Below are 17,233 nucleotides of genomic sequence, written 5' to 3' on the forward strand. Positions count from 1 at the left end.
TCCCCCCCTCCTCTACCATTCAAGTTAGTGAAACATTGTCTGAATTAAAGGATTTATGTAATTCTATGAACCATAATATTCAGAGTATATTAGCTCTAGTTTTGGTCAGTAGTCCAACTTATACAAACTGGTCTGTGAATTCCAGTGAATCTTCTAGTTCAAGTAGTTGCACCAATAGGCTAAAGCTGTGAATGTATAAAACTTATGTATAGCTTATATTTGAGAAATTTGTAGTAACAAATGTAGGACAGATTTGCATTTTCACTATAAGATCATTACTACATTTCTCAAAGCAAAGATTTTTGACGCATCAGATTCTTTCATTTCATATTTGTGTTTTCTAACAGGACTCGATATATGCAGAATCATCCAATAGCCTGGAGCTAGTTTTCAGTGTTGGATGCAGCTGACCAGAGTGTACGACACTAAGAATGCCCTCATTCCTTTAGTGTCTAGCTCTGTAGTAGGTTTATTTGCAAAGAACCCTCATGCATGGGTCCCTATAAATGAGGCACACTGCTCCCATATAAATGAAGCGAGCTGGAGCAGATTAGACTAAGTTGCTCAGCGGTCTCTGAGAAAGGAAGATAGTGTATATACATATGGGCATGATTTTCGCGTTTAATGAAGACTTCTCTGTATATAACAACAAGCAAGTTTTTAGTTAATGTTTTATACTTTCAGTAAAGAAAATAAAAGAAAAGCAATTAATGGTCTGATTCCATCATTTTTTGTCAAGCAAAACTCTCACTGACACACAGGAGCGTGGTCTCTCTCCCCTAGAGTCGCCTGAAAACACCACAGAATGGGCTTCTGAACTTTCACTCTATTTTCCGTATAATGGGCAAGTTTTTAATAAACTGAAAATCACCTACCTTGGACTAAAAAGCATAGTTAGTCATTTCTAGCCTATTTATACTTCTCAGGAATAGAAAGTTTTTTTTGTTTTTGTTTTTTTGTTTTGTTTTGTTGTGTGTGTGTGTGTTTTTTTTTTACTATTACCATTAGTTACTTTATTAAATGGGAAAGCATGGTGCATGATTTTATCTTTTTCTTTTTTTAATTTTGTTTTATTGCTTAAAACATTACAAAGAGTAGTATGCAGAAAGTTTTTAAATGTAGTACAGAAAGTCTGTTTTTATCACTATCAAATCATTTGTATATATTTAAATTATTTTCATGCCACTGGGACATGAAGTTTTTCCCACTAGTCCCCTAATTCCTGGCTATATTAGCTAACTCTATGAAAAAGAAGTTTAATGCATAAGAATTGTACAATATGCCCATGTGTCACTTATTTAGCTAAGTAACAGGTGTAAGATTGCTCACATTTCTATATTGAAATAAGGTAAATCAGTTTCAAACTGCTCTCCGTTTAATGTGTCATCCTGTCATTACATGGACATCATTGATTCACAACCTTAACACAAATAGGTAAATGTATTGAAATGCGTACCTTCTATTTTTCATGTAGCATTGAATGCTCACATAAGCTGAAGATCTGGGTTAAAGTTTGTGTTGTTGCTGGTTTTTTTTAACCTCAGATACTTGGCACTTGGCACCAGGGTCTCTTGCTTACAGCAATGCTTTATTTCTTAGCATGACTACCAGGATTGCTTGGTCACAGGCAACCCACTGTCCTTTTTCTGCCAAAACATGCCTGACAGTAACTGCACTTTCTGTATTCATTTTTCCCTTTCCGCCCCTTGCTCCTAATAGGTTGGAGAGGCTGGTGGACGTCCTGAGGAAGAAGGTTGGAGCAGGGCCGGTGAGGACAGTGATCTGACTGCAAGCAGCAGCCTGGGAAGCAGTCACATCTGGTGACCAGGCTGATTCATTCAACGCTGTGTAAACACTAAAGCCTTAACTTAGCAAACAGTTGTTAGAAGTGGGACACTCCAACCACATTCCAAGCTGAGATAAAATCAAATCACAAATGTTTAACCACTTTGTTGCTGACTTGGGTTATTTATCCAAATGTATTAACTACGGACTTTTACCAATGGATAGCTATAAAGTTGTAGTTTATTTGTAACAATTTTCTGCCTCACTATATTTAACATAACGAGAGACTATTAGAGAAACATTGTGAAGTTGGTCAGGATTATATCTTCACATATGGCCCTTTCTGAATCAAAATGCAGCAAAGTAAATATTGTCTAAACCTTAATCCACTGTGTTAGGTCAAAACTTCAAATACACGCATTTTTCAATATAGAGTTTATTTCTTACCTGATGAGAGTTTATAGTCTTCCTTCAATGCATGCATGTAATCTTTGTTAGTGTTCAAGAATATTAAGTATGGATACTAAGAATTAAGTGTGTAATTTCTTTTAATAAGAGTTTGGTACATTAAAATTATCATGATTTTTGTTCCAATAAAAACAATACAGACTATCTTCAATGAAAAGAGGATATTGTTACTGTGTACTTGTAAATTCAATATTTTCAATGCTTTGATGAATAATTATCCAAACATTATTTAAACTGTAGAAATTGCCAAATTTATCTAATGGACTGGCACACTTTGGCTTGAAAATCTGTCTGTGCCACATGCAGGGGGCCATCCAACTTGTTGCACATGCTTTTTGATGATCTTTACTTAGATTACCATTTGAATTTTTGTTGTGGAGGAAGAGAAATCGATATGTAACTTACAATAAAATGATAATGTAAAAACACATGGTCTTAGAAAAGAGAAAACCTACAATTTGGTTCAGGTTACATACTTTTTTCATTTAAGAGATAACTTAAAATAGTTACAGCATAGTCACTTCTAACCATATGAAATTATTAATAAAACTAAGATGTGTAGATATGGCTGTAGGAAAAACATGTTCTTTTTTAGATTGAATAGATGAGAGGCCAATAGAAAATGACTATGTCTAGAATTGGGTGAAAAAGACAAGTAGAGAATAAATTCATGAAAAAATTTTAGGCAAGTGAAAATGTTTCTAAATTCATATACTTCTTTTATTCATCTTTAAGATTGAGGTAAATTATCTACCATTGCCTATTTTCAAGACAAGTACAGAGTAATTTATGCACCATTTCTTCATACACCATTGGAGATTATCTGTTTGAATTCTTTTTTTCACTCTGTGGGAAAATGTAAGGTACTTTATCACAGACTGACGAAAGGACCATAATGCTAACATCAGTTTCTTCCTTATTTTATCCATTAAATTAACTGAGAGTTAGAATCATGCCATTGAATTTAAATTTAAAATTTACTCATATTGTCTGCTTTTAATTATTTTTATACTATGAGAGTTAGAAAATAAAGAACATCAGGGGCTAAAATTAAGCTACCTGGACCTACTCTATAGTTCTAAAGACAATTGTAGCCTCTCCTAGGCAAGAGAGTATAGAAATAGAGAAATTTTCAATAATTGGGTCATGCCTAGAGTCTTGTCCCAAGGCTCTAATAGAAACATATAGCTTAATGTGTGAAGGAACAAGTCATGGAGGTAAAGAGAAACAATTAAAGAGAAACAATTTTTGTCACAAAATTGTCCATTGCTGAATCCTCTTCAGATGAATCACAAGGAAACTTGAATTTTCAGTTTAGTCCTAAAGAATAGACAAGTCTTTCTTGAATTATTTTGCTTGTGGTTTTCTAATACACAAAGTGTAGCATAAAGACATTTTACAATTTTCAAACATTTCTTCCTATACCTAAATGATCATATTAGAACAAGAAATTCCTGTAATTAGTATTCAGGACATTTTTAGAATTTGATATCATAAACTTAAATTTATAAAACAATTCAAACCTCTACTATTGTTCAGTGTAGGTAATCACCTCAAAATATCACACGTCCCCATGAAAATGAATTGTCTACAAAATTACACATGCTAAGTATTATAGCCAAATATTATCATTAATTGATTTCTTGCACTTAAAAAATGTTCACCACCAATATTTCAAATTGTCTATTTTTTTATGAAGGAAAAACCTTGTTCACTGAAGATCAGTTCTGTACATATTCAATAGTAAAGCAACTTCAGAAGTATTTGAAGATACCCTGAGATGTTTCTTTGAGTTTGCTTTAAACACCAAGTCTAATCCCTACAGTAACATGATAAATCATTTCTTAGAAAAATAAGTAGTTCAGAAGAAAATCAGAAAAGATAACACAAACATGCATAGCACTTGATTTGTTTTTTCGCATTTATATTTGTATTCTTTCAACCAAACAATAACAATAATAATAATAGATTATATGTATGAGCCACATAATCATGCTGCTGCTGATTTTAGTATTATTGTTATTATTACATGCATTTTACAGATGATGAAACAGACCCAGAGAGGCTAGGAACTTGCCAAGGACTAGCTAGGATTTACAACTGAGGTCTTATAACTAAAACTCCATGCAAACCATAGGTCTCCAACCCCTTCAAAATAAAATAAAAAAAAATTGTTAATAAAGATTTAAATTCTTACAATCTGTTATTGTACCATTTCTTTTATATACATACGTATGAATTCTCTAAAAATCAAGATTGTATGTATTTGTGTGTGTCTGTGTTAATCTACACCCGAGAATATTTTTCCTCTGACATTTAGAGAGAATGGAATGGTGGGGGTAGGGAGGGGTGGAGACAGGGAGAGATAAACATCGTGAGAGAGACATATGGAATGGTTGCCTCGCAAACGCACTGGGGATTGAGCCTGCAACCAAGGTACGTGCCCTTGACCAGAATCAAACCCAAGATCCTTCAGTCCTTGGGCTGGTAGCCTATCCACTGAGGCAAACTGGCTGGGGCTGTATGCATTTCTTTCAATAAAAAACAAAAATGTGAATTGAACTGCACATGTATATAGATAGCATCATATCATTGCTACCTCTCTGTAGGGTTATAGTAGCAGCATGCTTTGTCTTAGCCTTCACTAATTAGGAATATTGTGACAATTCATCATTAATAAAAAATAACCTTGAGTTGCTTTTTACTATTTTAATTTGGCCTATGCTAAAACCTGACAATGTAGTTTTATCAAAAGGAAGCCTAAACTTCAAGGCTTACTCTACCTACCTGAGGAACTGGCAAAGATAAAACCAGTTATAGGCAAGTTGTTAGCAAGGTTATTGATTATTAGCAAGGTAAAAGCAGTTATAGTGAAGTCAATAATTAATTTTTATGAGAAAATTTCATTCTACTTTTATAAATAAGCCATGTTAAAATTATTTAAAATATTTTACCTAATAAAATATTTTTCCCTTTTCAATAAGAAACTGGATCCCTTCTATAATTCCTTATTTAAATAAACTGAAGAATCTTCTTATTAGATCACTTACTGACAGGATTAGGTTGTTTTGAAGGGGTTTTCTTTCACACAAAAACAGGTTGGAATATTAAAAATTTGTTGTTTTTATATTGTATATAGTTGCATAGAAATGCATTTTTATGTGTAGTATTTTTAAAGATCATAATTATTTTTAAATTTTCTATTTTGTTAAAATGTTCATGATTAATGACCCATATTATAATGATAAAATAGACATAGCTTACACATTTTTTCTACTCACATATGGTTTGTATGGAACACAAATTTTTCACAAGACAATATTATATTGTTGATAACTATTATTGACAACTAAAGGCCCAATGCACAAAATTCGTGCAAGAGTAGGCCTTCCTTCCCCTGGCTGCCAGCACTGGCTTCCCTCTGGCACCCAGGATTCGGGCTTCCCTCCAGCCCCAGCTTCGTCCAGAAGGACGTCTGGAATGATGTCTGGTCTAATTAGTATATTATGCTTTTATTATTATACATTAAACTGTCTATCCATATACATATATAAGATGTATCTTTATACATAGACATATACCACATGTATACAACTATATACACAGGTATATACACACAGACACATACAGAAAAGTACATTTGCCTTTTATAAATATTGATTTGTAAGACAACTGTTAGGCTCCAGTGATTTCAGTATTTTGTCCATGTTTTATTAGAAATGCACATGGTTTCTGAGGTTTTTAAACAAATACATGGGATGGTTGAAAGATTTATATTGCTGGAGCTTAGCTAAATATGTCATCTCTAGAGAAGATGTGGTTTATTTTGGCTCTGTTTTAAAAACTCAAATATTTTAAACATTTGTTAAGTTGGAGCTTGCACATTTGAACTACTAGCATAGGTTCCAGAATAGCATCTCAAGTTACCAAACTTGTAATCCTTTTGCTAGAATAATCTTTATGAAAAACTATTTTTCTCTTTTATGTACTTTAAATTAAATTCATAAAGGTTGCAGTTATTATTTTTAATGTAAAATTTCATAAATAGAAGTTGACAATGATAAATGTACTTTTGAGGATGATTAAAATATTGTATATTATTGATATTTCTTTGCAGAAATCCAATATACATATTTATTGTTTTTTTTTCTGTTTTCTAAATATAGTTTTGGAATATGCTAGTACTTTGGAAGACCCCAGTTTCTCAACTATCTAATTATTATCACAGGTGCATTTTAATGCTCAAACTCAAATATCTAAAATATATATTTACTTTTTATTCGCATAAAATCCTCTATTGTAAATTCTACATACTTCAGTGCAGTTCTTATATATTGATCTCAATCAAATTTATAAGTGTACAATCCTGAAGACAGAATATACACTATAAAATATACTGCAGTAAGACAACAGATTAAGTTCACTCTGAAACTGTCTGACTTCCTTAACCATTTTAATAAGGATAAAAGTCAATATGAACAAATTTGTTAGGTACCTTAGGAACCTTTCTAAATTATACTATATAATAGAAGGCTAATATGCAAATTGTTCTCTTGACCGGGATTTTGACCAGGGAATGGGGCTGGCCAGCCAACCGCTTGCAGCCCCTCCCCCCAGCCAATCCCCCCTGATTGGCCCTCTCCATCCCGATCAGGGGTGGGGCCGGCAAGCCAACCTCCCATGTCCCCTTCCCCTGGCCAGCCCGGCCCGATCGGCCCTGATCCAGGCAGGCTGGCCAGACCCCACCCATGCACAAATTCATGCACCAGCCTCTAGTTTAGATATAAACTAAAATTATAGTAATAAAATATTAACGAAAAACATTATTTTTGGCAAAATGGCTAGGAAAGCCCTAAGGAAAGAGATCAAATTCTAATTAAAAAATAATAGGCTGAGTCAAGTCTACTATAAAGTACCTCTACTAATTGTGAAATGTGAAATGTGTAAGTGGAACCAACAGCTGAAATCTGAATATACTGCTTCTGTTGGGTTTGATTACTCAATCATGACAAGAGAAATATAAACAGACTATATAACAGTCTATCACCTGTAGTGAACTTATAATTTAAAGCTTAGGGTACATGACTAAAAGAGGACCAGGGTGGGGGTGGGCCATAGAAGTCTTCAGGACAAAGATTCTATAAATTGGTAATATCTAAATTGCCATTACTGTGTATTAAAATAATGATGTCTTGCCTTGGCCAGTGTGGTTCGGTTGGTTGGCCGTTGTGCACCAAGAGGTCGCAGGTTCAATTCCTGGTCCAGACACATGCCCTAGTTGCAGTCTTGATCCCAGGTAGAAGGCGTGCAGGAGGTAGCTGATCAATGTTTCTCATCAGTGTTTCTCCCCCTCTCCCTTCCTTTCTCCCTAAATATATTTATAACCTATGGACACAGACAATAGTGTGGTGAAGGCCTGGGGAGGGGTGCAGGGTAGAGAGTGTCAATGGGGAAAAAGGGGGACATATGTAATACTTTCAACAATAACAAAAAAAAATGTCTCACCATGTATGGTCTTTGTGATCTTATTGCCATACATTTTACTTCTACATATGTACACAGTAATAACAATGTTATTTTTCCTTTAAGCAGCCAAATATTTTCAGGAATTAAAAAATCAGAACATTATTATATATTTACTACATATTTACCATTTTCAGTGCTTTTCTTTTTTTTTAATATATTTTATTGATTTTTTACAGAGAGGAAGGGACAGGGATAGTTAGAAACATCGATAGAGAGAAACATCGATTAGCTGCCTCCTGCACGCCCCCCACTGGGGATGTGCCCGCAACTAAGGTACATGCCCTTGACCGGAATCGAACCTGGGACCCCTCAGTCTGCAGGCCGACGCTCTATCCACTGAGCCAAACTGGTGCTGGCTCAGTGCTTTTCTTTGTGTAGATCTATTTCCATTGGTTATCATTTACCTTATTCCACAAGTACTTATCATTTATACTAATACTAGAGGCCTGGTGCACAAAAGTTGTGCACTTGGGGGGTCCCTCAGCCTGCCTGCACCCTCTCACAGTCCGCGAGCCTTTGGGGGATGTCCAACTGATGGCTTAGGCCCACTCCCCAGCAGTCAGACATCCTTAGCACTGCCACAGAGATGGGAAAGGCTCCTGCCAGCCGTGAGCCCAGCTTCTGGCTGAGCAGCACTCCCCCTGTGGGATCAGGCTGAAACCAGCTCTCTGACATCCCCCGAGGGGTCCCAGATTGTGAGAGGGTGCAGGCCAGGCCGAGAGACCCCACTGGTGCATGATCAGAGAAATGCAGGAGGTTGTCCAGCCAGGGAGGAACCGCAGGAGGGCTCCAAGGTGTGTCCAGCCCATCCTGCTGTCATTCTTATTTTTGTTCTCTGTATATATGTCCTCTGACTGCTTTAAAGGTTTTTCCATTTGTCCTCCTATAACTCTTAAAATGTCAGTTTTTTAGAATCTAGCTTTCCTCTTTCCTGTTCAGAAATCAGCTGTCAATCTTAAGTCTGCAGGACGATGCTCTATCCACTGAGCCAAACCGGTTAGGGCAGCTGTCAATCTTAATGTTCTTCTCCTGAAGTAAAGTCTCTGTTTTCTCTGATTGATTTTTATACTTGTTCTGTTCTTTGTTTTGGCACTTTACGGTGTGCATAGATGTGGTCTTTGCATATTTCTTGCTTGAGTTCATAGATATTATTAAATTTCTGATTTGATATATTTTGTCAATTTTAGGAAATCTTTGGTCAATACCTCTTCCTCTCCTTCTGAGACTCCAATTATATATATTTTCACCCTGTTCCCATATATCATTTCCACTCTCTTCTGTGTTGCCCTTTTTTACTCTATGTGCATTATAGAGTAAATTTGAATTTTCAAAATTACCTGTCTTGCATTTCACCAATCCTGTCTTCTGCTGTCAAAGGCATCTATTCAATTTTAAATTTCAAATGTGGTATTTTTCAATTCTATAGTTTCCTCCTGATTTTTTTTTTTTTTTGGTACATTCCAATTCTCAGGTGAAATATTCATCTTTCTAATTATACTGTCTCCGCCTTTTGCATCTGTTTCTTGAACATACTGGTCACAGTTATTTAAAAGTCTATGTCTACTAACTCCAATATTTTAATCACCTATGGGTCTTTCTCTACTGTCTGTTTTGTTTCTTGATTTCTAGATGTGTGGTCCTGTCTCTTGGCATGACTCTTAACTGTTGATTGAATGTAAGACATCCTGAACCTTCAGATGGTTTTTTCTTCCTCCAGTGAGGGCTTAGCCTTTCCTCTGTTGGGAAATTTGAGTGGAAGCTAATCACCTTACTCCAGTCAGTATTGTGCTGAGTGGATACATTTTGAATAAGACTCAATTTTATCTGGTTTGCCTCTCTTCTTATGGCGTAGTTCACTAAGGCTTGCAAAGGTGAAAGTGATATCTTCATTGGAGTCCTTTTAGATATTCTCATCTGAGTTTTTTCTTAACCTCCCACTTGGGACAGCTCAAAATTTGCCACATATTTTGAAAGGGAAACGAGGCATGTGTTTCAGGCCCTTTGGCTCTCCATATCTGTCACTCAGCCTTGCAAGGTAGCCAAAATACTGCTGGTTCCTCTGTCCCAAGCAACTGTCTTCTGCCAGAACAAAGCCCAGCTTATCATCCTGTCACCTTCTCCCAGAACCAGCAAAATATCTCTGGGGAGAGCAGCTGCATGTCATCAGTTTACCTTTCTGGTCTCTATTCTCTGGAATCTTCATCCCTCCAGTTGCCTTTGTTTCAACCTCTCTATAATACTTTTAAACAAACAAATTTTATAGTTGATCCAGCTTTTCTAGTTGTTCTTGGCAGGAGCATTGGTCTGCCACAAACTACTCTGTTGTGTCTGGAAGCAGAATTCCAGTGAGTTTTGCATTTCTGTCATATTTTTTATCTTTGGAGGTTATATTCTGTTCATCCCCAAATCTATTTGGTAATTTTTATGGTTTCTTGTTCCCATCTCATTTTCAATACCTTCTTAATTTTCATATGCATTTTAAAATAAACCTGCTTGTTCTATACTTAATTTCTGATTATTTTAATTTCTCAAGTATTTAATGCTCAAATTTTGCTTTCTATTATTTCTGCTAGCACATTTATGTTGCCTAATTTATTTGAATGTTTGATGCTTCATGAATGTGAGCTTCTATTTCTTAGAATTATCCGTAGTGGGACTTTTCCAGACCTGTGTTTCAGTGGGTTCCTCCACAGAAGTTTTGCATGTGCTTCGGCCAGTCACCTGGGAAGCAGGCTTTTGAATACTTTAAAATATTAATTTGAATTCTACTGGTCAACTTGAGTAATGATAATTTGTGTTGAAAACTGACATGAGGGCTAGCTTATGGTTATAAAATTAATAGTGAATCCCACTTTCATGGAATGAAATAATTAATATTCCTAAAATGTCCATACTACAGAAAGCCATCTATAGATTTGATACAATCCCTATCAAGCTTTCAATAGCATTTTTATAGAAGTAGAAAAAAAATCTTAAAATTTATGTGGAACCACAAAAGACCTGCAAATAGCCAAAGCAATCCTGAAAAAAAGAAAAAGCAGGTGGCATCACACTTCCTGATTTTAAGCTATACTATAAAGCTATAGTAACCCAAACAGTATGTCACTAACATGAAAACAGACAAATAGATCATTACAACAGAATTGAGAGCCCAGAAATAAAACTAAACACATATAGTCAACTAATAATTGACAAGAATACTCAATGAAGAAAAGGCAGTCTTTTCAATAGATGGTGCTGAGATAATTGGGTATTCACATGTAAAAGAATGAAACTAAATCCTTATCTTACATTATTCACAAAAATCAACTAAAATGGATTAAAGACTAAAATGTAAGACATGAAACCATAAAACTCCTAGAAGTAAACATAGGGGTTAATATCCAAAATATATAAAGAACTTATACAACTCAATAATAATAATAATAATCTAATTTTAAAATGGGCAAAAGACCTGAGTAGACATTTTTTATAAAGAAGACATAATAGTATGAAAGACCAACAAGTACATAAAAAGATGCTCAACATCACTAGTTATTAGGGAAATGCAAATCAAAACCTCAATGTGATATCACCTCACACCTGTTAAGATGGGCATCATCAAAAAGACAAGAGATAAAAGAAATGCTGGCAAGGATGTGGAGCAAAGGGAATACTTGTACACTGTTGGTGTGATTGCAAACTGATACAGTTACTGTGGGAAGCAGCATGGAGGATCCTCAAAAAATTAAAAATAGAAATCATATGATCCAGCAACTCTACTTCTGGGAATATTTCCAAAGGAGACAAAAACAATAACTCAAAAAGGTATCTGTACCCCCATGTTCATTGCAGCCTTATTAACAATAGCCAAGACATAGAAACAACCTAGTGTCCATCATCAGATGGATGCATAAAGAAGCTGTGATTTTAATATATATACTAGAGGCTCAGTGCATAAAATCCATGCATGGTGGGGGGGGGGGGCCCTCAGCCGGGTCTGCATCCTCTTGCTATCCGGGACCCCTTGGGGGATGTTGGACCTAACCTGGCAGTTGGACATCCCTCTCTCAATCCAGGATGCTGCATGCACCAGTGACCATACTTTTCATACACTTGTTGTATGAAAGGCATCTTGCTATTGTATGGGCAACTACATATTTTTGCCCTGATTATAAAAAGTACATGATCCTTCTGAGGCAGTAGTACCATTTTCCCCATCTTATGGGTGGAAAAACTGAAGCAGAGAGAAGTTAAGTAATTGGCTTTGTCACACCATTATAAGTGTCAAAATCAGGGCTGACCACAAAATGTGCAAGCCAGAGTCCATGCATGTCTTTGCTGCATCATCCTGTTTTTTCAGTTTTAGAGTTTTAATTTTTAAATTTAAGAAACTGTTCCCAATATGTAGGGTAGGGTTTCTAGGCCTGGCCAGTGATCAGGGCCATCTGTGGGGTGACCGGTGGGCAGGGCAATTGGGGGCCCCCACTGGCATCACCTTGGTTGGCGACCTGGTGCCGCCCACTGGTTGGTCCTGACCCCTGATCACCGCTGCTGGTTGCCTCCCTCTCAGGGGGGAGGGGGTGCAGATGCTCAACGCAGGTCAGGGGAAGCTCCTGCGTTGAGCATCTGGCCCCTTGTGGTTAGTGCACGTCATAGCGATGGATCATTCTGCCATTCGGTTGATTTACATATTAGGGTTTTATTATATAGGATAAATTCTGCCATAAAAAAAATAAGGAAACCCTGCCATTTGCAACAATATAGATGGACCTTGAGGGCATGATGCTAAGTGAAATAAGACAGAGAAAGACAAATACTATATGATCTCATATGTGGAATCTTAAAACAATATCACAGGGGAATTATTTTTATTGATAACCTGAGTTCAAGATTTCTCTCTTTGGGTGGACCCTGAACTTTATCTCTATCCCCTGCTCCACTAGAAGGTTATGGATATCACCCCTATCCTAAGGCAAATGCTTTCAAGGTAAAAACAAAACAAAACAAAACAAAACAAAAACAAAAAACTGCCTTTTGTGCTTCACTTACCGTTAAGAATTCACGATTTTACTTTGGGTTTGGCCTCTCCATACCAACCTACCAACTTGCCGACATTTTGATGCATTTGAGAAGATGTTTGTCATTTTCTACCCAGAGTTTTCAGCTGCTTAATGAGAGAGGTTCCAGGTTCATCATAGCAGGAAACAGTAGTCAGGGTTGAATGCTATCAAATTCACACACACACATATTTGTACTGCTAATAAAATGTTCTGAATTTAGTTCCACATTTAGTATAACTTATATATCTGATGGAAATGAGTAGGTAATAAATTTACCTTCCAGGAACCATAATTGCAACTCTTTGTCCCCACCAGTAACTACAAGCAGTTTTTCATTATGGAAAGGAATTATGATTGAATAATCCGAATTAGCCTGGGCAAGAAAACTAACAGCTGCCTTAAATGAAATGTTTGAGTTATGAGCCATGTGCCACTTTGGTTTATCTGCAGCCAGAATGTTCAGGATCCTTGTTCAGTTAACCACGGTGCTGGGGAGGCCTGGCTGCCCTGCCTGAGCGCTGCCTGGTGATGAGTAAGGGATCCGTGACACACAAGTTCAGACCTTGCAACTCTGTTTTGTTGTTTGAACTTTCTTCTCCGTTGTAGCTAGGGATCCATCGTGGAATTTAAACACTTGTGTGGTAACTCCATTCCTTCAGCCATTGTGTTTCTTAAGCTCTAGCTAATGAACTTTTAACACTGGCTCCACGTGAAGCAAGACCTAGAAAACAGCAGCAACCAACATTACTGGTTTGTGTGTTTTTTCTTCACTAAAATGTATAATTTATGACTTCAGGCACGTAGATGATGCTCTTGCCTGTATAGTCCAACGGCTCCCCAAAAAGCAGCCTTCATACTATGTACAAAAAATAAAATAAAAAATTAACCAAATTGCACCTAAGAGCACTCAAATTAAGAAGTGACTCTCATTTCAAAAGACACACCTATTGTAACAGAAACTTCAAAATGCGTGCCTGCTGTAAAACTCAGGAACTTTGCCTAAAATAGAGGAACCAAAATTACATATTTGAAAAGGCGAGAGCTGCCAAATGCACTGGTAAAGTATACTTTGTCTCACGTGGCCTTTTCTTTCAAGCCAACAGCTCCGGTTGCTCAGGGAGATCCTCCAGATAATGTCACAGAGCATGTTTCTCAGACCCATATGATTAGGCACACACTGGGCTTGCTAAAGACAAGTTTTGACTTTAAATCTCTCAGCTTCATTTTGCTTCTAAACATGTTGTTTTGAAACCAAAGCCAGGTGACTGAAAGAAAGCAGAATGAATTTCTTCTCCAAGTCATAAACCAGTTCTGAAGGTAATTCTGGAGGAGGAAAATGCAAATACAGTTTTAACAATGATATGATAATTTGACATAAAATGTCTCTGCTACTCCTCTGAAGAATTACTCTTTACTTAATGTGTGCATTGATTGCTAATGTTTTATATCGGAGTCTTATCACTTTGCAAAATTATATTAGCTTTTTGTATCTTCTTTTCTTAACCTGTGGTTATATTATACAGAGCAATTGTATACTTCTGTTTTGGTGACAGAGAGGAATGTGAATACGTAATGTTGTTTGTCAAGTACAAGTGAGGAAAAATTTTGAAATCAGAAGTTTCCTTTCACGTCCTCAATCATACCAAAATCCTTACCTCATTTCTGCTTTTATAAAAATTGCAACAACTTTTTCAAGAAATATAGCTATACTGTGGACTGAAAGTTGAAATATTTCAGGTATTGTCTTTACTTTGCAGTAAGACAAACTGTGGCTTCATCGGCTCTAGAATCAAAGAACAAAGTATGTGTACTTTTTATTTTTTAGATTTTAGGAAGATTTTTCTGGGCCCATATTGAATTTTTTTTTTTAAGAACCAATTGTCCAGATCACGCATTGAAGTTCTGACACATTATGCTGTGTTCATATGAATGGCAAGACAGTTACTAAAAGTGACTTCCATCCTTGCTAATACCTTGGACCCTAATGCTCCAAGCATACACTCCATTTCAGTTCTTATCCTTGTGCTTTAATTCATTTGCCATAGGTAATCCTCTACTCTGTCAATCCACCTTCATGGGTTTAAATCCAATTCATTTTTCAGGAATACTTATATGCAGCCCTGCATGGAGCCTTCCCTAATTCCCCACCAAGTCACAGCTAATCTCTCTTCTCTGCCTTGCAGCCCTTTCTTCCTCTCAGTTAGAGCAGTTTTTCTGTTTCCTCTTCCCTCAGTTTCCCTGCACTCTCTCCCGTTAGGAGGCAGCTTTTGGAGGTCAGAGATTCGGTCGCATTCATATTTTTTCTTCCTGATAAATGCTTGACGAATAACCGTTCTGGTTGATAATGAAACCTAAGTTTTCAGAGTTTACTTTTGTTTTATAAACACTGTGTGACCCATCTTCCTAAAAAATATATATTAGAAGATTAAGATTTGAATACCCTTCCCTAAAATAATGGTATTAAAATACACAATTATGTCAAATTACCTAGCGCCTGCCACATCACCAGGCAAAACACTGTGCTCACCTGAAGAGTTTAACTTTTAGCCATGTCAATTCCCAGTGAAGGTTTGGAGTTTGGGTTGGTGTCTGTTTGTTTTGATTTAGTTTGGTTTGGGGTTTTTTTTAAATCAGAATTTCTTGTGTAGCTATTAAATTTTGGTCCCATACATTCCAAAGTTTGAAAATTTCACTTTATGATGAAATGAAGACATGGTTTCATTGTCTTGGGAAGTTTATACAAAATCTCCAGACCACAAAATTGGCCACGTAAATCTTTATGAACAACGGTTATAACCAAATTGCTTTCTGAAACTAAGGGTGCCAAAACTCAGGCAAAGATAGAAATCAGGCAAGCGATGTATAAACCAATGCGGGGTGTTTTCCCTCTGACATTGCTTCAATGTGCTTTAAATCATAACTTAGTGACACCTCATTTCCTAAAAGTAACTAAAGTTTTCTGAATTTTTATTGTTGCAATAAATTTTCTTGAGAATTTTACTTTCTGGTTACATATTATTTTTTCAGTACCTGAACCATACATATTTTATGATATTTGAGAGCAAAAATAATTTGGGCATGAACATTACCCAACAAGCTATAATTTCAAAAATTAATATTTAGTTACTAATTTTATCTCATCTCTACTTTAGTCTCCACCAATTTTCATCACGTTACTTGTTGAATGAAAATCCTAAAGCTTAAAAAATATCCATACATTCTTCAATAAATAGGTCAGTTATATCAAAGGCTTTTTAAACACTCAAGCATAGAATATTCACTGCATTTTATGTGTAGGACTATGACATTAGCACACAGAAACCTTTAAGAGTGTCTTCTCATTAATCTGTCTTGGCTGCGTCTAATCAAATTACGCTTTTCAGGATAGTGTGGCCTTCTCTGAAACTCTTTCTAGCACGCACCTCTTCACTATCTTGTTACACTTCATTGCCAGCAGACTGACTCGCTTTCAAGAACAGTATTCGTAATTTTCTAGGAAATACAGTTTCTTTACTCACGGAGCAACAGTAAACCAAAACTACCAACATTGTCTAAATTAAAATCATCTTAATGAATAGTGCTCAAATGCTGCACATGGCCCAATGCATCATCTCTGTCTTAGAGTAGCAGAAAGTGAAGATACTAAGTGAGATTTATTTTTCCTCCAAATGTATCAGACAAGAAATGAAAATGCTGTAGAGTCTTAGCTTTTGTCCTGAACATCTGAAGTCCTCTTCGCTACTGAGTTTTACTTAGAATGAGGTCTTTAATCCAAGGATCTCTTCTCCTTTTGAAACCAGTTAATTAAAACAATAGTCACCTTATGGAACTTTCATATTTGGGTAAAATGAGAACAAAGGAATTAAACAACTTTCACAATGTGACATAAGCAGGCATGTTCGGAGCTGGAAGTACAGATGTGCATCCATTCCTCAGCCCCTGCTTCCCTGTTTCTTTTAAGAGCTGAAATATGTGCCATCATGGTTAATGTTTTGACAGATTTTATCATAAACCTTGCTGTTGTAAACTTGCCTTGAGCCAAAATTTAACATGTAGTAAGCTCAAAAACAGTTTTTACTGTTAGTGACCAGAAAAGGAAATAAATCAATTATGTTCCTTTGAATGATAAGAGTATAGAGTTTAACTCTTTAAAAGCTGCACACTACTTGAAATTTGGGAGAAATTCTTATCTTGTATGTACGAGGCCTCTCAACTGTCAGTAAAACATACATAAACACTTTTGTGAGTATTACAAGGAAGAATGTACCAAAGGAAATGTTATGGGGCTTAAATATGCTCATTAAATTTTATAACCAAACTATTATCCCTCTTTTTTTAAATAATAAAGCCCTTTGCCTTAGTATATGGAGTCAAAAATTTAAGCCCTCAACATGTGATTGATTCAAAACTAT

At 36.1% G+C, this 17,233-nt stretch overlaps 1 protein-coding gene across 1 annotated transcript in view; it reads left to right on the forward strand.

The window, feature by feature from the left end:
* The window catches only part of MIPOL1 (mirror-image polydactyly 1), a 341,867-nt gene extending 339,461 nt beyond the window's left edge, over positions 1–2,406 (forward strand). Inside the window, exon 13 of the mRNA XM_081094826.1 lies at positions 1,720–2,406. Within this exon, the coding sequence (XP_080950952.1) occupies positions 1,720–1,786 (67 nt within the window). The 3' untranslated portion in view covers positions 1,787–2,406. The remainder of the gene's footprint in view (positions 1–1,719) is intronic.
* The last annotated feature ends 14,827 nt before the right edge of the window (positions 2,407–17,233 follow it).

Source organism: Myotis nattereri, assembly GCF_964212035.1.
Source record: "Myotis nattereri genome assembly, chromosome: 1".
Lineage (NCBI taxonomy): Eukaryota > Metazoa > Chordata > Mammalia > Chiroptera > Vespertilionidae > Myotis > Myotis nattereri.